This window comes from Aspergillus ruber (genome assembly GCF_000600275.1).
Source record: "Aspergillus ruber CBS 135680 unplaced genomic scaffold scaffold00005, whole genome shotgun sequence".
Taxonomy (NCBI): Eukaryota; Fungi; Ascomycota; class Eurotiomycetes; order Eurotiales; family Aspergillaceae; genus Aspergillus; species Aspergillus ruber.
In genome coordinates this window covers 1005203-1025803 of record NW_024467301.1, presented here as the reverse complement: position 1 = coordinate 1025803, position 20601 = coordinate 1005203, and the positions used below count along the sequence as shown (strand labels likewise).

The window sequence follows — 20601 nt, the reverse complement described above, 5'->3', positions numbered from 1 at the left end:
TTTTTTTTTTTTTTTTTTTTTTTTTTTTTTTTTGTTATATATTGAATATGCTATTTTGACTGTATGGAAAGTGAGCGTATAAAAGGTATCGGACAAAATGCCGGACAGAAGCAATACGCGTATGAAGATGAAATGTTGCTCCTCCATTTCTGGGGTGATGTCGCGCCTATGTAAATGGAGGTTGGCATGGTATTCGAGTAGACGGATGACAAAACGGAGGCCCTTCTGGTCTAGGGCATTGATTAGTACAGCAGCATTCCAAAATATAAGCCAAACATCTCGACTCACAATACTCGAGAGCCGCCTCCGGATCCTGGTTGTAAAGGGACGTGAACTTCCATCTATCCTTCCTAACCCCAGGCACGTAGATATTTGCATCCGTAACAATATCTGCTTTAGATCCTGCATTCCGCAACAGCTCCTTCCCAGCTTCGTCCCTATAAGAATCGCGTAGAAACGCCTCTGTGAACCTCGGATTCTGCACTATCTTGTCTCTCGTATTTGAGGAGCATGCGATCGATGTTGTACTTTTCGCTATTTGCCTCCAGCTCATTGATTTCTTTGCATGTCACCTTATAGAACTTCAGCAACTAATCGAATGGGCTCCTATTCAGTGTGCGGAGAGTTAGGTAGGGCTGTTTAAGGTTGAGTAGACGTTGGTGGGATATGAAGGTTAGTTTCGTGAAATGAAGGATGATGAGACGTAAAATTCGCTAAAGTTCTGCATTAATTGGAATGTTTCTAAAAAAAAGTACGGCCAGGTCAGTAATCGGAGGTTGCTAGGGTATACGCCTACCAAGGACGATGTACACACATTTCAGATTCAAAGCGAAAGACAAATGGATAATGGAACAGAAAAACAGACAATAAGGTGGTAAATGAGAAGAGAAAGGAGCGGGATAACGGAAGGGAATAGGAAGAGGAGGGAAACTGCCCCAGACCCATCAGAAAGAGGAGTAGCCAGCACGTCTGCCACCACTGCCATTACAATGCACAACGACAATCCAGCCTGTTATTTAGCTGGCGCAAGCTGCCCCAGCCATTCAATTTGCTCTCATTTCATACTTGACAATCAGATTGACCATAATGAAAAAAAAAAAAAAAAAATTAGGGCTTACGTCTGCTTGTGGACAAGCAGCATACTAAAGAAAATGAGAAGCCAGAGTACGCACTCTGAAAATTTAGTATGTATGCAAAAGTGGTAACATAACAAGGGAAACGTATCAGGCTAAAAAAAATAGAGATAATAAATAGCTACAAAAATCTCCTCATCGACATGACATCTCTAAACCGCGGGAAATTATTTAAGCATCAATCAGATTCGGCGCCTGTGTGCTGTCCCTCGTGTCCTTGTTGGGCACTTTACGACCATGGCGGGTGTAGAACTCGTCCAGAACACGCTTGGGAATACGGTTGAGCAGCTCCTTGGGGTAGACACGGAGGAGGTTCCAGGCAATGTCGAGCGATTCGAAGATACTCCGGGATTCGTATGCGGACTGGCTGATGAAGGTACGTTCGAACTTGTCGAGGAACTCGAGGGAGAGCTTGTCCTCGGAGGACAGAGCCTCCTCACCAACGACTGCCTTCATGGCGGCTGTTGCGGTTGTCAGTGACGCTATTCTTTCGGTATGAAACATAGTAAGACTAACCGGCATCACGTCCAATAGCATACTTCGCGTACAGCTGGTTGGACACATCAGAGTGGTCCTTCCGAGTGCGGCCTTCACCAATGGCAGATTTCATCAGACGCGACAGAGACGGAAGGACGTTAATGGGAGGGCTGACGCCCTTATTGTAGAGTTGACGGTCAATGAAGATCTGACCCTCGGTAATATAACCAGTCAAGTCAGGAATAGGGTGGGTGATATCTGAGAAAGGTCAGCTTGGTAGAAGATGGCATTGGATTTGTAACGTACCATCGTTAGGCATAGTTAAGATAGGAATCTGGGTGATGGAGCCGTTACGGCCCTCAACACGTCCAGCACGTTCGTACATGGTAGCCAAGTCAGTATACATGTAACCGGGGTAACCACGACGACCAGGAACTTCTTCTCGTGCAGCAGAGACTTCACGGAGAGCATCACAGTAGGCGGAAAGGTCAGTCATGATAGTCAGGACGTGCTTCTCCAATTGGTAAGCGTAGTATTCGGCTGTGGTCAAGGCGAGACGAGGGGTAATGATACGCTCGATTCTGTACACCAAGTTAGCAAGGCCTCCAGCGATATCGGGTATCTAGACGTACGTAGGGTCATTGGCCAAGTTCAGGAACAGAGTAACACGCTCCATACTACCATTCTCCTCGAAGTCGCGGGTGAAGAAACGGCTAGTTTCCATGTTAACACCCATAGCCGCGAAAACGATCGAGAAGTTCTCCTCGTGACCGTCGTGAACGCCCTTCGTCGGTTGGTTGACCAAGCTGGCCTGGCGACAAATCTGTGCAGCAATTTCGTTGTGTGGAAGACCGGCAGCCGAAAAAATGGGAATCTTCTGTCCCCTGGCGATTGAGTTCATGGTGTCGATGGCGGAGATACCTGTAGAGATCATTTCTTCGGGGTAGACCTATCCAGAGAAAAGAGCCTATCAGCAACCACTTCAAATCCAAAGCCTTCCATAGCGAATTTGGGATTGGTATACATACTCGCGAGTAAGGGTTGATAGGTTGACCGTTGATATCCAGATAATCCTCCGCCAACACCTTAGGACCCTTATCAATTGCACGACCCGAACCATCGAAAACACGACCCAACATGTCCTCGGACACGCCAAGCTTCAAACTGTGCCCGGTAAACTCGACTTTGGTCTGATCCACAGTAGTTAGCTACCATGCGTTCTCCCCAACCATCAATCCAAGAACCAAGCAGTGCCATACCTTCTTCACATCGACACCCGAGGTACCTTCGAACACCTATACGATTGCAAAGAAGCTCTGTTAACATCGCGCACGAGTCATCATTCAGGATATCCGTATCCGCACCTGTACAACCGCTCTGTTGCCTCTCGCTTCGAGGACTTGACCCGAGCGTTCTGTGCCATCGGGGAGCGTCAAGGAGACGATTTCATTGTACCGGGGGAATTTGACCTGTCGACACTTTCGTTAGATACTATCATCAAATTTAATCGATTGATTATCGGACGGTCAATGCGCAGCTCGTAACAACGTACGTTATCAAGGACAACCAGAGGTCCGTTGATACCTCCGATGGTGTTGTAGCGGATACGAGGCTTGATGGAGGTCATCCGGGGGTCGACGAATTCGGACGCCATTATTGCGATTCTTCGAGGACTGCGGGATTTATCAATAGGGAGATATCAAGGGAATAGTAGAGCAAGCAAAAAGCGAGGCACAGAACCGGAGCTGCTCCTGGTCAAAGCAGAGGTCGGGCCAGGTCGTCGATACGTATGGGACGGCGTCATCCCGCCCAGGCGGTGGCGCACGTGATACCCAGCTAAGATACAGATCCGGAAATGGGACAGTTGAAAAAGCATGCAGACAATATCAGATTGTTTGTTAGAGAATTATGCTAGGAAGTGTGTGGATTATTGCGAAGCCTATCTTAAGCAGGTATATGCTATACTCTGCAGCAGCCGTGTATATCCTTGGGGTATACAGTCTGATGCAGAGAAATAAACGGGAAATACAACTACTAAGAACGTTTTGGAATATGGCTACTGTTTTGAAGCAGAAACACATTGGTGTTCTAGGTCGGCTAACACCACAGACAACGAAGGCTGCAGAAACGCTCAATGATAATGCCAACTCCCGAATGAAGGTGCTGCATTCTATGTGGCATGGCTCTTATAACAAAAAGCGGAAATGGATATCATCAGTCATGCTTATGTGGAAAGCTCACCTCAGATCATTTGAAACGAAAAATGAAGGCATTGTCCAAAGAGGGTGCTGTAAAATAAAATTAAAGATAACTCCGTCCACCCATAAACCCATAAAAAGATAATAATACAGTTTATAGAATCGAAGAAAGAAAAGTCGTAACTCGTGCACAGCCCCGGGAGTCCCAGAGCAGAAGACGTTTTGTCAATCAATTTTTGCCATGGCAAGATTCTTGGGCGTCGATAAGTTGTTGGAAAGGCGGATGTTCGTCTTCTTATTCTTAGTTTGCTTCTTCAGTTTCCTGCGAGCGACCATTACCGGAACAGAAGACTTGGTAACAAGGTAATTCGAGAACGATCCCAGAAGAACACTACACAGTGTATACTGTTAGCAAGGCAGACATAAAACCAGAGTGTGATACTGACCCCTTGAGAGCACTTCGTCCTCTGGCTCCGACAATCACGAGAGTCGGCGCGAGTCCATCGATCTAGAAACAGTGTTAACAATATGTCCAACACTCAATATGCGTAGCAACTTACAGCCTCGGTTATCATATGCTTAGGACTCTTGCAATGAATCACCTCCACCGCGATCCGCACTTGAAGCAGTGTCTTCCTCAACAGCCGAACACAAGTCTGAGAAATCGTCTCAACGGCATGCATCCGATCCGACTCTGCCTTGGATATACCCTTGGCATCGACAGAGTTCGACTTGCTATCAGATCCTGAACCTAGACGATCCCGAATGGCACGAGGAAGATAGGTTGACGGATCGTTCTGGGACTTCCGTGCTGTCTCTTCCGTTTGAGACCCCACCACCATTGCAGAATCCTGCATCGCTTTAGCACCCTCGCCGATCTGAACAGACGGGCCAGTGCTGGCCTCTTCGTTGATAGCACAGACGGCAAACAAGGTATCCCCGTCCCGCAAAATGGTACCGATTGTCCACTCCAGCGCATATACGGATTCCTCGCTGAGGTCAGTGGTTACCATGTACTTCCGTCGCCGGCGACGGCCTCCTTCAGTTTCCTCTAGCACATTACCAAAATCACCACGCACGATAGTCCTGATCGATCTGTTGCGCACAGAGTTGTTAATGGATGACATTTGGATGCTGAGTTTCTGGGCCCGTTTGATATCTGATAGTTCCGCTTCGTCTTCCGATCCAAACGGCGTGTTGACTGCGGAAGTCGCTTCGAAGCTCGTACGCGGGTGAACTTGGGGCTGCTGCGGCTTCGGTGATTGCGGTGGATGCAGTGGCTGCGGGCCCAGCTTTGCGGAGTGAATCAAGGTGGGTTTCTGCTCCTCGTGGGGTGTAGAGTTGATATTGTCCTCCACCAGCTTACCTACATCTCATTAGTATTGAGACCGACAGCTTGAGGTGGGAGATATGGAACGAAAATTAACTTACGCTCTTCTTCTGCTGCTGCAAGAAGGCTCTGTGGCTCTTCCTTCGCGTCACCTTGGCTGCCATCGCCGGACGGAGCTATAATCTCGATAGACACCTTCCTCCCACGGCCTACGGATTCGTCATCGCTCGAGGAGTTGTCGTCAAAATCTTCTTCGTCGCTTGTCTCTCCGATCGGATTGTTTTCGCTATCGTATACGTCCTTCTCCAAGCGCTCATCATCCGCGGTTGAACCTTCATCGAGCGAACCCCGACGGGATCCGGGTTCTGGGAGTGCTGACGATAGACCTCCCGAAAATTTAGAGAGTGCCGCATCAGACAAGTGCATGTCAATGGATTTGGTGGCCGATTTAGTGGATTTGAGGGACGAGGTTGCTAGGCTGAAAGGGTTGGTTCGGAGCCATCGGTTTCTGGGGGAGATGGAGCGCGCAAATCGAGAGGGGAGCCGAGAATCCAGCGAAGACCCCCTCGATGCGCCGTTGCGGCGAGCGGAGTCTCGTCCCCTAGCAAAACTCGGCAACCCGAACTTCGAGTCCAATCCTGACATCATTGTAGCAACAGTGTTTTTGCCGACCGGCGACTTTTCCTGTGCTAGGGGTGTAGAGGTGGGGGAAATTGCAGAATCACGGTCGGGGCTACTGAGCGACACAGAAGTATCGAGGTGAAGCGCGGTGGTAGTAATTGTCGGTGACTTCACCCCGGATTTCTCAATCTTGCCTACTGATTTTTTCCTCTCGTGGGACCGGTCCGTGCCGTCCGATGACTTACGAGGGGCAGCCTCGGAATCGCCAGATGATTTTTCCTTTTCCTGGTCATAAGGAGAGGTAGGAGACGATGCAGAGGGTGGAGACGTCGCAGTAGAGCTCAGGCGCAACGGCGACGACAGGATCGGCTCATTCCAGGAGCGCCGATGAGTTGACGACGGCGGAGTCACACCCACTCCTATACCAGCAATGGACCCATGGCGAAGCGGTAGAGCCCCAGGGGTAGGAGAGAACTCCAGCATACTATATCTTGCAGTGTTTCCCGAATTATCATTGATGGAGGATGATGTTGATGCCCATGATTCGGAGACGTGACGCGTCTGACGGCCTTCCATGGTATCCACGAGCTCCCGTCGTTCCTGCTCAAGAGTTTCCTCCAGCGACATTCTAGTGCCGTGACGTCTCGAGCGGGAGTATGCCATTGTGGGTTATTCTCCCCCGCCTGTGGGAGAGTATGATAACAGCGATGACACAGCTAGTGAACGTTCTCTGCGGACAGGCGGTACTCTTATATTCCGTAGTGCACCCGTACTCCGTATGGGGCTCTTTGTTTTGCGGAGGAATGTGGGGAAGATGAGCGTAAAATCGGCAGTTAAGTTCAGCCCCGTGCCCAGGCAAAAAATGAAGATCTCTGTCGGTTATCTATAAAGTCAGCGGCAATAGTCTTTGGATCGCGAGAGAGATAAAAGTAACAGTTTGGGGTTGAGAGGGAAAGCAGGGGGAGTGAAGAGGGGGACCCAAGAACAGCCACGGCGCTGACAATCTAAACGCTGCGTCCACGTGCAATCAAGGCAGCAGCAGCAGAATCCTTACTAGAGAGATAAAAGAATGGAATGTTTGTCTCCGTCTGCTGCGACGAGAAAATAACGGTATGGGTGGTTCAGTTGAAGTTGGTATATACGCCTGTCGGACTATGAAAATGACGCTGAGAAGGCAAGCGTCACTCAAAGCAAAGACAAGGCAGGCTCAGCTAGGAGACCATCCTTAGTCAGGGAAAAGTGTCTATATTGCCGGCCACAACAGATACAAAATTTAGATTGATAGGAGTGGTGTACTGCATAGAACATGATTGTATGCATTGTCTATCTTCACATGAAAATGAAATAAATGTACCAAATGCCTAGAACGAACCCAGTCCTGTGAAAATGACCAATATTTACCATAATTCCTGTCCTTACCGGCCCAGTCACCCTAAACTCCTGGCTTAATAGGATTCACAAGTAATAAAAACTGCTAGAAAACGCGAAAAGGAAGATCTCAAGCAGCCGAGATCCATCACGCCCTAGTCTTCTTCTTCTTACTACCGCCGGACGACTTGCGCGCACCAGTAGCAGCAAAAGCTTCCTCGGGAGGCTCATCCATCTGCGCAGCTCGTTTCTTTTGACCCTTCGGCGCATATTTCTCCTCTAACTTATCGAAGAATGACTCGGCGCGATTCGCTTGTCGCTGCTTGATCATAGCCACCAGCGCGTTATCATCCAAAGCATTATCCTTGGCCTTCTTCTTCCTCCCACCTCCTCTCTTACCCTTAGCCTCTTTCTTCTCCTCAATCTCCTTACTCAGCTCCTCCGCTTCTGCAGCCTCCTTCTGCGCTGCTTCTATCCTTTGCTGACGCTTGCTCTCCGGTTCCTCCGAGTAGTCCTCGTAATTCTCTACCTCGCCGTCGGCAATGGCCTTGTCAATAATAGCCCGGAACCGCTCATCATCATCAAGAACATTGCACAGCATCACCGATTCGTAGACCTTGTCCATATCACCCTTGCTTTTCTCAAACGCCGCAAGCATATCGCGCTTTTCCTCCTCCGACCCCTGATACTCCTTCTTCAACTTCTCTAGCGCGTTAACGTCCACTGAGGCAGAGAACTGCTCGCGGTAAAAGTCCATCCAGTTAAAGTCTTCATCTTCATTGACTGCTTCGGCCGTACTACCGGTTAGGTCGAATCGCTTACGACGGCGCTCGTCGGAGAGGATGGCATAGGCGAAGGCTATTTGCTGGAATTTGTGGTTCGCTTCGTCCTTGGAATCGGCTGGGGCCTTGTCTGTGGATTGTTAGTCTTGGTTTTCCATTGTTGCGTGTCAAAAAGAGCGGGTGAGGATGTACCAGGATGATGCTTCAGCGCTAACTTTTTGTATGCAGATTTGATCGCCTCTGGTTTCGCATCTTGACTGACACCAAGGATGTCGTAAAGATCTGTCTCGAGAGGGGGTTCGCGTGGGATTTCTGGTGAGTTGCGATCCGGCATGGCGTAGTAGTAACGACGGTATAAGCGCAAAAATGAAAAGGGGAAAAAGCAAATCAATTGAAATCTAGTGAGAAAAAAGACAAGTAGGAATTAGATATGCAAGTGTTTATAACTGTCACAAAGGGATTCAATGGAAGTATATAGGAAACGTTGGTTGTAGTGCTTTACGCGACCTGACGCGAGCCGTGGGAGGGAAAAGGAACTCTGCCGTCATCGCCGATAATTAGATCTCCGGAGTAGGATAATCCCACGCCCAGTTTCAGTGGTATTAAAGAAACCTCCCACAACACCTGCATTGATTTTATATCCTCATAGAGTTCTTTCGAATCTGCTCTGCCATTTGGGAAATCGAGCAAGCCATCTACGTTGTCCCAACCCAACCCTACTGCATACTTGTACTATACGCATCGTATACACTACGGCAAGCACATACTACCGGTATTACCATCTACATCATGACGACTTCCTCCCCTCACGTCCGCTACATATCCGAATGCCTCAAACTCGCCGAAAAGTCCCCTCCACGACCAACCAACTTCCGTGTCGGCGCAATCCTCCTCTCCCGCAAAGCATCCTCCAGCGATGACGCCACACAGGACGACCAAATCCTCTCCACCGGCTACACAATGGAGCTAACCGGCAACACCCACGCCGAACAATGCTGCTTCTCCAACTATGCCGCCGTGCACTCTGTCCCCGAAGACCGCGTCGCAGAAGTCCTCCCCTCCAGCGACCCCGACCGCAAACTAGTCATGTACGTGACCATGGAGCCCTGCGGAAAGCGACTGTCGGGGAATGCGCCGTGCGTGCAGCGAATTATCAACACTCGTTCTGATGGCCGTGGGGGTATTCAGAAGGTTTATTTCGGTGTTAAGGAGCCTGGGACGTTTGTGGAGGGCTCGGAGGGGTGTAAGATGTTGGATGCGGCGGGGATTGAGTGGGAGGTTGTGCGCGGGTTGGAGAAGGAGATTTTGTCGGTTGCTACGGCTGGGCATGAAAATAGTGAGGAGGAGGTTAAGGCTGCATTGGCGGATTATGGGACTAATGTTGATGATATTAGTCCTGAGGAGCGGCAGAGACAGGAGCAGCAGCCGCGGAATCCGAAGAAGAGGATGATGGAGGGATTGATTTAGTTCGTATCATGGCGTATGGCCTATTGATAGCAGAATGAAGCCATTGAACAACACATCAATATCAAAAGTCGATTGTATTGTAGTTCAACGGTACCTTGAAAGCTGAAGAATCCCAAAATAGCGGACAAGCAAAAACTGCACGTGATCTCCACGCAACGGCCAGAAAACCTCCTTCCTACCTCCATAACTCTCCAACGACCAGAAAAAAATAACAGACAAAAGATGAGCCCATGGAGACGGTCGACAATGATAGCCTGGCCTTTTACCCGGCATTCTGCTTCAAGGCGTCGCCAACCCATTTCGCCTGGGTAAAAATGGCCGCTGTAGATGTGCATCTGCTGAAGAGACGGCCGGGTTTTGAAGGTATGTATTCACTACCGCATCATATGCTTTGTTTTTAGTTAGACTGTGTATGACTATCCTGTTTTGATGTTGTCCTCTGGCCGTTACGGTGTCGTAGATTCTATATATATTCTGCAATAAACTAACAACCCCAGGTCAAAACATCTACTTCTATCTAAACCACCCAATCCGCTTCGTCTGCCTCGTGGGACTCATCGTCGCCAGAACAGACGTCTACAAACGCACCATACTTACCCTCGACGACAGTAGCGGTGCAACCATCGAAATCGCCGTTCTGAAATCTGAGCAATCCATCCCCCAAGAAGGGACTGGTACTGAAGAAGGCCAGCAGCAACAACAACAACACCAAGGATCTAAAGCACAGACGCAACCGCCCATAGAAACGCATGTCACCGCAACCGACAAGACGTATTTGGACATCTCATCTCTCGTCCCTGGAACGCTGGTAAAGATTAAAGGCACGCTGTCTACCTTCCGCTCCACCATGCAACTAAATCTTGAGCGCTTTTTTCCGGTTCCCGATACGAATGCTGAAATGCAGTTTCTGGACCAGCGCATTCGGTTCCTTGTCGAGGTTCTGTGGATGCCGTGGGTGTTGACTGAGGAAGAGATTGTGCAGTTGGGGACGGAGGCCGAGGAGGAGCAAGAGCGGCTTGGAGAAGAGCAGGATCGCATCCGGAGGAGGCATAGGAAGCGTGTCGAGCGGGAGGAGAGAGATCAGAGACGAATCCAGAAGTTGTGGGAGCGGGAAGAGAGGCTAAGGGAAAAAGAGGCGGCCTCTTGTCAGGTTGCTGGGAAGAGGGTTATGTGGGAGTTGGAGAAAAAGAAACGGACGAGGGAAGAATAGGGTCATGGTCCTGATGTGTGCTATAAGAATTGATATAAATTTTCAGCATGCGTTGACATCAACCATGAGGGCATGATACAGATCGTAAAGCTAGAAATCTGCACGCTAATAACTGCACAACCCCCAAACCATCCGCAAACACTGGGAAACACAAACGCTCGGATATAAATCATGCATCATGGGACATAAATTTGGCTTCATGAAAGGCGTCAAACAAAAGCGAACAATCATAACTTCTAATTCCCTTCTCCAGAATCAAGTAAAATCATATTCATCGGTAACCATAGGCGTCATAACCTCCACTTCCACCAGGACCAGACAGAGCACGGTAGTAATCTTCCTGGCCTACCCAGTGCCCTCGCGGAGGAAAGTTGTCATGATATTTGGATTTTTCACGTTCTCTAATGGCGTCGTACAGTCGCTTATCCTCGTTTTCGCGCTCAAGCTCCCGGTATCGCCGACTATCATCAAACGTATCGCCTGAAACCGTCGTCGGGCTCAAATAATGGTCCCCAGCGTAGCGTGGATGGCCATGGTGAGTGAGGATATCTCCCTCAGAATGTCTATAATCATGACCGGCTACGCTCCGCGAAGAGCTTCTAGACCGTCCAGGTCTGATGAGAGGATGGTGGGGTGTAGCACTTCCGGAGCGTGTGTAGACTGGGTCCTGGTGTTGAAGTTCAGGTGTCCGATGCCCAGGAACTGGAGGTATCGAGCTTTCTCTCGGTCTAGCGGTGCTTGACGAAAAGGACTTGCTATAACCATGCCCTGGCCTAAAGGGACCGTCATCAAACTTTTTACCACCGCCCGGTTGCGCGCTATACGGTTTTCGTTCACGTTCAATAGGGCCTGACACTGTTTCCTTATCTTCCTCCTCTTCCTCCTCTTCGTCTTCTACTGCTAGACTGACATAGGCCTTGTGAGGACGATGCGCAGCGGTGATCTCCTCGTCCGTTATAGGAGGTAGTTTCACGACACAGTGCTCCGTAATGTATTGATCGAGTTGTCTTCTCAACTCAATATCCGGTGTTTCGGGAAACAGCCGTCGGGGAATCTCCTTGGGAAATCTCTCTTTCTTATCATCCGGGTTGCTGATGGGCATGTTCAACACGGCTTTCTGCAATCGATCGAATTCCCTGTCTGGATGAGCTTGAATCATCAATGAAGCCCATCGCTCGAAGCCTCGGGGCGTCAAGCCTGGAACGTCCGGTCTTTCATTTAACTTAATCTGTATAAGGTGGTGTTCTGCTTCTACTTCCCGGAGTAGTCTAGAAATAGAGGATGTGCGGTCGTGGAAAATATCTGCATTGAAAGCACCAGTTAGACATGGCCTAAACAAGTAGGACGATTGTGAACTGACCTTGCCATGGATAAGGATCGGAGGCAACTGCTGTATCCTCGTAGAACTTCTGCATCTTCTCGGGAGTAACAACAATGGTATTCCCTGGCGGATAATCCTCAATCTACCCAGAGTCAGCATTAGCCTGCTCCCCAATATTTTATTAAACCATTTACCAAATGCATTGCAATCCCCCGCAAAAACTGCGAGAGCCTCTTTGTTGGCTTTCCATCCACAAAAAGTTTCCCCCAGATTTTCTCAAGCGTCGTCATTTCCCCATCAGCATCAGTGCTCTCTCTGGATAGAGGACTCGAACGAGATTCCACCCTAGTGTTATACTCGCTGACTTGACTCGCCCGCGAGCCAGACCTGCTCATGGGCTGAGAGATGTGGGATGATCTTGAAGGCGGGCGGGGGCTGTTTTGGTATACGCTTGGAGGCGGTGGATGATATGGCTGATAGCTCGAGTTGTTGTCTTCGCGTCCAGCACGGGGCGACATGGGGGAGTGATGCTGTTGTTGCTGTTGCTGCTGTTGAGCCGGGATATTCTCGAGTCCAGTCGTCTTAAGCTGCTGGATCACATTGGCCGTTATCTGGGTGAGGACTTCGGGGGATAAGTAAGGCGGCTGATCTGCGTTGTTGAACGCCGAGTTGACAGCTTCGTTAATACGGCCCGTTTGCTGGGGCTGCGGGTACCATTGGTTATTATCATGATTATTTAGATATTGACCGGGGGATGACGATGTGGGAGGCATTATCTTGGATTGCGGTGGTTGATGCCATACGGTGGGCTTACTCTGATATAAACCGGAGCGGAAAATGTGCCTCGGGAGGGACAAGGCTGGTATCGTATTGTAAGTTATGACGCAGTTGGAGATTAGTGGAAATTAACTCCCTTCAGCCATTGCGGTATATCATTGGTCAGAGTGTCTCTCTACAGTATACTTCGGAGTGTACCAGGATAGCCCTGCTTACTCCGAAGTACAAGGCACCACTGACTCACTAGCCAGCCTGACTCAAGTACATTAGAGTTAGCAGAATGGACTATTAATTAGGCCAATCAACCGAAGTTCACTATGCAAGCCTCATCCTCTGTATGCCCCCTGCAGAAGCCTAGGAAATGGACGTCTAAACACCTTGAAACAGCAAGAATAAAAGTCATCGGCAACGTGACAGCAGAGAAGCTCTTCAGAGAGGAGTATGTTCCAGATGTTGGAGATCTAGATATATTTATGACTATGGCATTCACCTCCCATAAACTTACTCGGTTCATCTATTGAAAAATTCGAATGTATTGCCACCGCCTTCTCGCATCCAAGCCGCAAACAAGTTGTAGATGGCAGCTTATACAACATGTACGACAGGAAACGCTCGAGCGACACGAATACGCACTATTCCGCATCCCTAAGAGAGTTAATACATTCGTCCCATATGAAAGAGCAATAGGCAGCAAGTGACGTCGGTCGTGTCTATTCCCAGGGCAAGCTTCTACTCAGCTTACTCACACACTTGCTTCAAGAGAGAACTACTGCAGGCAATGAGATGTAAGAATTGAGACTTATACGCACATTTATAGGGTTGTGAGATTATCCGACCAAAACGGATATATATCGAATGAGCAACGAATCGCAGAATCTAAGGAAGATGCACGGTGTGAGGATTATCTCTAGCTATGATAAGGGAAAGAAGGCATATGGTAGCTCATTAGCTATACTATCAGTACGTGTCATTCTTTCAAGGTGAACGTCGCGCCGGTGACCATCATTTCAGGTAGTCAAGAAAGAGGAAGGACATTGAAGCCTTTACCAAATGCGAGGTTCCACAGTTGTTATACCCGATATTGCCTTCATACTCCGGAAACCCTACCTTGGGCAGTACGGGGACTTTGTAATCCGTCTCGATGGGACACACATGCACATCAGCAAAGCAGTAGTTCCCCGGACTTATTTGGAATTATTCCTAGACATGGGAGCGCTGGCGAGGATTTGCTTCCATAGATCCTGAAGAGTTTGACCTTATTGATCCTGATGGCTGAAGAGCCGTTGCGAGGCTTATGGTTTTGTTTTTATAGGTATATCGCTGATAGTAGGTAAGAAAGATTTTGGGAAAAGTATGAGGGGCGCAATATAAGCGATATTTCTTGAGCAACTACAAAGCTAATTTACATTCATTCACTGATTAATAACAGAACATATAACTTTCTACTGGCACCTTTACTTCCCTTAATTCTTTTCTCCACGCATCCGTCCACCGTCCATTATATATTCTGACCACTATGAAACAGAGAAATAGACACAGTCCAAAAGATATAGACGCCTGGATGACTTGTCATGATAGAACCGATCACGCTACATGGGATCTAAATTATTTTCGCATAGACAAACTGCTATTGGAACGGTTCTCTGTCGGGAAAAAAAAAAAAAAAAAATACCACTTCCTCGAAACCACAGCAAGTGACCCTCCAAGGTAAGTTTACCTAGCTTACCAGGGAAGAAAAGCATACACGGATAGGTATAGGAGCATGATATCAAAACACATGTAAAATAGTCACTTGACTGTCTTTTTCAAGGAATCGCCCGGGTTACTAACAGCAAAGTGCCCACACCTGCATGACACGAACCACTGGGTAGAAGTGCCCTCTGGGCCGATTTTGAGATCAGGTGATGAAGATGAGAATATTCTTGTCCGTCTTTTGACCTCACGACATGGAGGAATTTAAAGCTCACAAATGCGGCCAGCTCCAAGAGCCTTATCGATAGGGCTATCACCGCTTCATTGCCAGACCATATATAGACCCTACTTTTCAAAACGCGCTTATAATGGGCAGCAAGATCGAGGCAATTCGTCCAAATAATCGCGGGTAGGTTTATCACCATCTATATGATAAACCAGTATTAGGTGCTCTGACGCGCTAGTACTGCCAAGGTTCTCCTTTGGCCTAGGAGTATCTCCTCAGGAGATGCCAGACTCAATGGCCCAGAGAGAGTTTGCTCGTGGTTCTGAGTTCAACACCGTTAACGATGGTGACATCTTAGCAACGCAGGACGACTATATCCGATGTACACTTCCACATGATACCACAGGCACCTCACTGGGTGACGCTTTGGTACCGAATTAATCAACCAGCATTGAGCGGTAATATTGAATGCCGTATTGATTTCTATTCTCCGGTCTTATGGTGTTTGATCTTGGGAGGTGGCAGGGCTTATTGGGTATACCAGTATCACCTACACTTCGCGCCACGGAACTGTGGCAGAATGACAAGTGATGATCGAAAAATTTACTTAGAGCTGTCTATATTAGAGGAGCTCCATCCTCGAAGAAGACCACTCTAGCAAAGCTGTTGAACGCGCTTGCCAGCGAAAAGGACAGGCGGCGATTTGCGTGAATGCGCGGTACGGATGGAGTCATCGCTGTAATCGAGCATGTCACAAAGCTCTGCCAATAGGATAGCTGCCGTGTTCTCTGCAAGGCAAGTATTTCAACAAAGCACCGGGATATAATTCGAACTAAGCACCGTGCTCCATTTCCCGAGCCCGCTTCAAGCTGTATTAACGAGTTCTGTTTCAGCAAAGACGAATAATACACCCAATGGCCTAGATACAGGAAACCCCATTTCCATGGGTGAGTCGACAAACTTAAAGGTCGTGGCAGCTCACACCTTGCGCCGCCAAAATGACCGCACTTCTGCTCACTTTGGCCAGATCGGCTAGCTGACGACAAAAGTCGAACATACAACTGAAAACCCCTACGAGATATTCTCGGGTTGTACTGATATTCATCGATGGACAGTAGTACTCTTCAAATGGCCACAGTTGCGAAACGAGTACGTTCACAAGAAAGGGCCTCTCACAAGACTTCAATTGCTATGCCAACGCATGACGCATGATGCGTAATTGTACATGACGAACCCAAAGCCATGCATACGGTCGACCCCACTTCAAAGCGCTTCGGGGTATACAACTCTAAACCACTCGGTCTTAATACGGCAATGATTATCACATTCCCTGAAGAGCAACAAGACCCAATTTGTACTCAAAGCAGGATGTCACAAACAGACCTTGGTTGAGTTTAGCTGGGCATATGCACCTAGGGAAAGAATCGGCGCAAGGGAAAGAAAACCAATGCTGAGAGACTTGATCAACACAGCTGTGTTCTTAGGTTTTATACATAAGCGACTTTCGAGAAGGGTCGATACTGGGAACATATTAAGCTTTCAAGGGCCTTGAGTGAGCAGCTGCGTAATCGACAGCGTTGCCACCTAGGTTAAGGTGCATTCCGAAGACAAATGGTCAAGATTAGTGGATGGAGGCAACTCAAGGTCTTCCGTAATACAGAAACAGAAACTCAAAATATACAATTAGGAAAAGTGCTTTCCGAGTGGAAAATGATCAATGCTACTTATTTATTTGCTTTACGAAGCTCGTAGGTCTGGCTCAGTTTAAAATAAACTCACATTAACGATGAGATGGTTAGCCAGCAGCCCCAAACGGTAGCACTTGATGCCGTTTTGAGCGGCCTACTAACCATCGCCGGTATTGGCATCACGTGCAGTAATTCGCAAAACCGACCGACCTTATCATTACATCCGTCTTTCATTGGCCGCAGAGTTCCTGGTTCCTGTCCCAGACTCATGACGGGTCCGCGCGGCTCGTTCCTCGCCAACCCATGCCATCACCTTTTCAGCCCGCGACATAGCAGAGTGCTCAGCCTCTCACCCTAATTTTCAGGATGAGTGCCCGAAATGGTTGCCCTTGCAATCAAATTCGCACCGATTCTATTAGAATCTTGAAGTCCCCCCACGACCATGCTCCGGACTATTGGGACTGGTGAGGAGGACCCTCGCCTTACAGTAAGTGCTGCAATATTAAGACCGAGCGAGTCTGGCGCAGTTTAACCCCCTATGGCGCTCTAAATTTCGATTTTCATACTAGTGCATTCTGCATATTTACTCAGCTTGCCCCTACACCAACTTCATACCACTTCCAGCCAGCTAACTTCCAACAGTCTCCCCGCGTTATGTGGCAGGAGGTTTTTGAGCGACATGGAAATGATGGAAATGATGGGTGTTCCAAGTTGTTTTAACGCGAATGCGAGAATAATCTTGATGACCTGAAATAACGGAAAGGCACAGATGTGGGCCGCCCTGATGTTGCGCACAGAGAGCATGTTTACGCTCAGCATCCGCTCCGTCCAGTTGAGCTTTTTGAGATGCCTCGACAACGGTGGACATTGGTATGGCTTGCTCGAAGAGATGCACAAAAAGATGCGTGAGAATGCTCTATGACCGGACCGAGATGCGATCTTGCGGCCAACGGTTACGATTAAACTATTATTGGCCACTGGTCGAGTTGGACGTGGAATCTGGATTGAAAGGAGGTCCATGACTTCCTCTACGGAGAGGGAGAGCACCCATTCCAACCCGGCACGCCTTTGAGTGTTTTATAGGGTTTGTAACGGAGAAGGATGTATTTGAGCCTAGCTTTGACGCCCTCATGGTGGATGGGAGTTAAAAGAGGATGGCATTATTAAGGAACACTTTGAATATGATCCCAATCACGTTTGGAGGGGATAGGGCTTGCTGTTTGCTCATATTGCCCATATTTCTCATATTGGCAGTTGACTGTTACAACTTGCGCCAATAGTGGGATGATTGAGTGTAGTCACTACCGTATTAGAAAATATAGGAGAGCGGCAGCGGAAATTCAGGAATAATCAACGTCCGGGGCTTTCCATAGCATGGATTGTTTCTTTCACCCACATGTTCATGAGGTTGGGTAGCAAACAAAGTGAGAAATTTATGAAAAAGGGCCGTCACCGCATCACAAATGGTCAGTATCAGTTGATAACAATTCCTCAAACCTTGGCCGTTTCAAAGCGGGCTCTTGAAAATTCCCAGAAATGTTGGAGTTGCACTCTGACCCTTGCTCTCTGCAACAAATACAGATTACCAAGTTCGCGCACGTCATATAAAAGAGCCAAAGTATTAAAATATGGCCTGCAAATTGTACCAGAAGAAATGGATGAGAGATAAAATATTCAACGCTTGTTGCTTCCAGGGTTTTCCATCTCACCTTTGCTGATGGAGAGGATTATCTATCATTTCCGGACTCGGGTTTCTTTTATTATGAAGGCCATTGCTGGAATTCTTTTTTATTGGCATTGCTAATGTTGGGGACTGGGGCGTAGGGGTGTGAAATGCTCTCCCGCAGAGGTGGGCTGTGCCGGTTTGGATAACTCCATTGTCAGTCACCTAGTGGGCCTCATTTACTCTGTTGCTGAACCCGCGGTTCAGTTTACCATGGAATGGAGGTTGCGATAATAACCATGGTTCTGATATCTGGACTGCTGGGCCTTAAGCTAAAGGGGAACGGAAATGAAAGCCGGACCGAAAGTGATTGCAATAACGACAAAAATAAGACATGCGAGCAGGAATAACATATGGGAAAAAAAAAAAAAAAAAAAAAAAGAGAGAGAGAGAAAGAAAAAGTAGATACAGTGCATCCCGAATCCTGTTTTACAGAGTCAACGAGACCGGAGGCTGCGGCGATATCAAACCTACTGAAGTGAGAAGATGGCAAGCAGACGGCAGGACCAGAAAAACAATATTTCCTTAAGTAACCACTATGGTACACAGCAAATCTCCCGCAGTGATGGCAGTCTTGCGAATGGGAATTGATTGTAGAGCAGAGTACCCTACAGAAATCTCTCGATACTGTCGTCATTATCATCGTCATCTGAATGGTGAGCTTCAGCTGTGGACTCGGGGACACGCATGGAGGGGGCTTCGTTTGCTGGCACGCGGCGGCCCTAACAAGGGTAAGCAAGAATATTCATTGCTGAATATGTGATGGACCACTCACTGGCACTTTGGCAAAGTTGGAAGCCTTCTTCTTCGGAAGCGGGGCACGGGGTAGGGTATTGCCGGTCCTGACGTTGGGAACCTGGGCCGCGGCACTCTGATACTTCGATGCATAGGATTCAGTGTTTCCATTGCCGTAGAAGGAGCCATATCCACTGGGCTGGGAATTTGTGGCACGGCGATGAGCGGTACTGCTAGCGTCGAAACCGGTGTACATGCGGCTCTTTCCCTTGCTGAAACTGTTCTCGTCGTTTCCGGACTCCGATTCCACCCAGACGCCGCCACCGATGGAGGAGTCATCGTCTTCTTCGGGAACTGAGAAGCCACTGCGGGTGTAGGGGCTATTGAGGTTCAAGCGGTTAGTGGTCGCGGAGAGGGATTCGTCGTCGAACTGGGACTGTACGCAGTTGTCAGCTGCATCCAAGCATTGTTGTAGTTACGCTTACCCTAGTAAAGGTAGTGTCCTGCGTGGTCAACTCGCTTTCCGGGATCAGCTTCTGTTCGTCCACAATCTCGGTGTCGGCAATGAACTGGACGCAGTTCAGACATCTCTGTTGTCGTCAGCCCGTCAGCCCCAATTCCCACGAGATGTACGAAAATAGAAGCATACCGCGGTATCATGAAACTGACGCTGAGCCCTCGCGAACTCATTTAGACCCTTGATCTTATCACAAACGCAACACTTGAGCTCAACAGTCTGGCCCCCAACGCAGGTGCGACACTTGGCGATACCAGTACCGTTGACCGCACGGGCACCCTGGGCGATAATGCCGTGACGCAGGTACTCGAGCTGGCGCTTGGAAAACATGCTTTGCATGCGGATCTTCCTGCAATTGACGCACTTGACCCTGTTTGAAAAGGTAGGTGAGTGTCGTGTTCGATTTGATGGCTTTTGTTGGAGGTAGGGCTGTCTCACTTGTCTGGGATGGTGACCTGCTCGAGCCTGACGGTTTGTTAGTTGGGGTCGATAAAAAGGACCCATTGAGAGTGATGCCTACTTTCTCTTGGTTTTCTCGTTCCAGCCACCGGCATAGGCACTTTTCACTTGGGGCGACATCTTGGTCGTAAGAGAGAAAAAGAGCTTAGAGAGTGTGTGTGTCGAATTCAGGACCCGAAGGACACCATAGAGTTGAGTTGTTGATGAAGATGATGGTAAAATGGGGATGAGGAGGAGGAAAGAAGAGCAGAGAAGAAGTGAAGGAGGGTGAAGTATCCTATACAAGATCTCCCAGTCTCACGGCCAAGCAAACAAGCAGTAACTGCATGAGAGGAACAACAATTGAGCAACCAACGAACCCTGAAACTGCCAATGATTTGTTTTCCTCATGGATGCTGGGGATAATATTCATTGACAGCTAATGAATATTTGGAATACGTTTTATGAAGACTTTCTGAGCATCGCTTCACTGGCTGTCAACCCAATATGGGGAATGGACTGTAGACATCTTTTGTTTGTCTTATTGGCATGGCTAGTTGCAGCCTGAATTTATTTTCAGCGCCTGTCATCCGGCCAATTTGCTTCGTAGATTATTCAAGTACTTAAAATATGTATTCATCATTGTTGTAAATGAATAACTTGGGTAGATATGGACGAAAAACCTAATCTACTGAGGGTCATCGAAAAACGGCCCATAGCATGTGTAAGCAGGACAAGGCAGCACGAAGATAGCCAAGAAAATAAAATATCAGTGTCAAAGGAAAACGGAAGAATGGAATAACTACAGAGCTTGAACACTGATAGCTACTTGTACTCGATATAATCAACAAACACAAATTACTACTTCAAATCTATCACCCGTTTACGGAGTATGAAC

The 20601-nt window shown here is 48.2% G+C and overlaps 7 protein-coding genes across 7 annotated transcripts; 2 read left to right on the top strand and 5 right to left on the bottom strand.

The window, feature by feature from the left end:
- Nucleotides 1-1286: 1286 nt before the first annotated feature.
- On the bottom strand, nt 1287-3372 carry EURHEDRAFT_410033 (H(+)-transporting V1 sector ATPase subunit B). The gene is made up of 8 exons (XM_040781269.1): nt 3163-3372; nt 2975-3079; nt 2870-2905; nt 2639-2800; nt 2243-2559; nt 1917-2191; nt 1650-1868; nt 1287-1594 (listed from the first exon to the last, which is right to left on the bottom strand). The coding sequence occupies exons 1-8, from the start codon at nt 3262-3264 to the stop codon at nt 1305-1307; spliced, it is 1506 nt and encodes a 501-aa protein (XP_040641479.1). The 5' UTR covers nt 3265-3372; the 3' UTR covers nt 1287-1304.
- A 621-nt stretch (nt 3373-3993) lies between these two features.
- On the bottom strand, nt 3994-6848 carry EURHEDRAFT_306058 (universal stress protein family domain protein). Its single transcript, XM_040778290.1, has 4 exons — nt 5240-6848; nt 4369-5174; nt 4255-4316; nt 3994-4199 (listed from the first exon to the last, which is right to left on the bottom strand). The coding sequence occupies exons 1-4, from the start codon at nt 6420-6422 to the stop codon at nt 4034-4036; spliced, it is 2217 nt and encodes a 738-aa protein (XP_040641478.1). The 5' UTR covers nt 6423-6848; the 3' UTR covers nt 3994-4033.
- Nucleotides 6849-7275: 427 nt separating this feature from the next.
- On the bottom strand, nt 7276-8243 carry EURHEDRAFT_450012 (DnaJ domain protein; the record flags this gene model as incomplete). The annotated part of the gene is made up of 2 exons (XM_040783860.1): nt 7276-8039; nt 8102-8243. The coding sequence occupies 2 exons, from the start codon at nt 8241-8243 to the stop codon at nt 7276-7278; spliced, it is 906 nt and encodes a 301-aa protein (XP_040641477.1).
- Nucleotides 8244-8698: 455 nt separating this feature from the next.
- EURHEDRAFT_450469 (putative DRAP deaminase) lies at nt 8699-9376 on the top strand (the record flags this gene model as incomplete). Its single annotated transcript, XM_040783881.1, has 1 exon — nt 8699-9376. The coding sequence occupies one exon, from the start codon at nt 8699-8701 to the stop codon at nt 9374-9376; it is 678 nt and encodes a 225-aa protein (XP_040641476.1).
- A 314-nt stretch (nt 9377-9690) lies between these two features.
- On the top strand, nt 9691-10586 carry EURHEDRAFT_400776 (OB-fold domain-containing protein; the record flags this gene model as incomplete). Its single annotated transcript, XM_040780036.1, has 2 exons — nt 9691-9739; nt 9874-10586. 2 exons carry the CDS (start codon nt 9691-9693, stop codon nt 10584-10586), a joined length of 762 nt encoding a protein of 253 aa, XP_040641475.1.
- On the bottom strand, nt 10553-12708 carry EURHEDRAFT_410028 (uncharacterized protein). Its single transcript, XM_040781268.1, has 3 exons — nt 12102-12708; nt 11947-12049; nt 10553-11888 (listed from the first exon to the last, which is right to left on the bottom strand). The coding sequence occupies exons 1-3, from the start codon at nt 12678-12680 to the stop codon at nt 10858-10860; spliced, it is 1713 nt and encodes a 570-aa protein (XP_040641474.1). The 5' UTR covers nt 12681-12708; the 3' UTR covers nt 10553-10857.
- Nucleotides 12709-18621: 5913 nt separating this feature from the next.
- On the bottom strand, nt 18622-19996 carry EURHEDRAFT_495617 (uncharacterized protein; the record flags this gene model as incomplete). The annotated part of the gene is made up of 6 exons (XM_040785672.1): nt 19786-19996; nt 19704-19730; nt 19398-19635; nt 19234-19338; nt 18789-19184; nt 18622-18735 (listed from the first exon to the last, which is right to left on the bottom strand). Exons 1-6 carry the CDS (start codon nt 19842-19844, stop codon nt 18622-18624), a joined length of 939 nt encoding a protein of 312 aa, XP_040641473.1. The 5' UTR covers nt 19845-19996.
- Nucleotides 19997-20601: the final 605 nt, after the last annotated feature.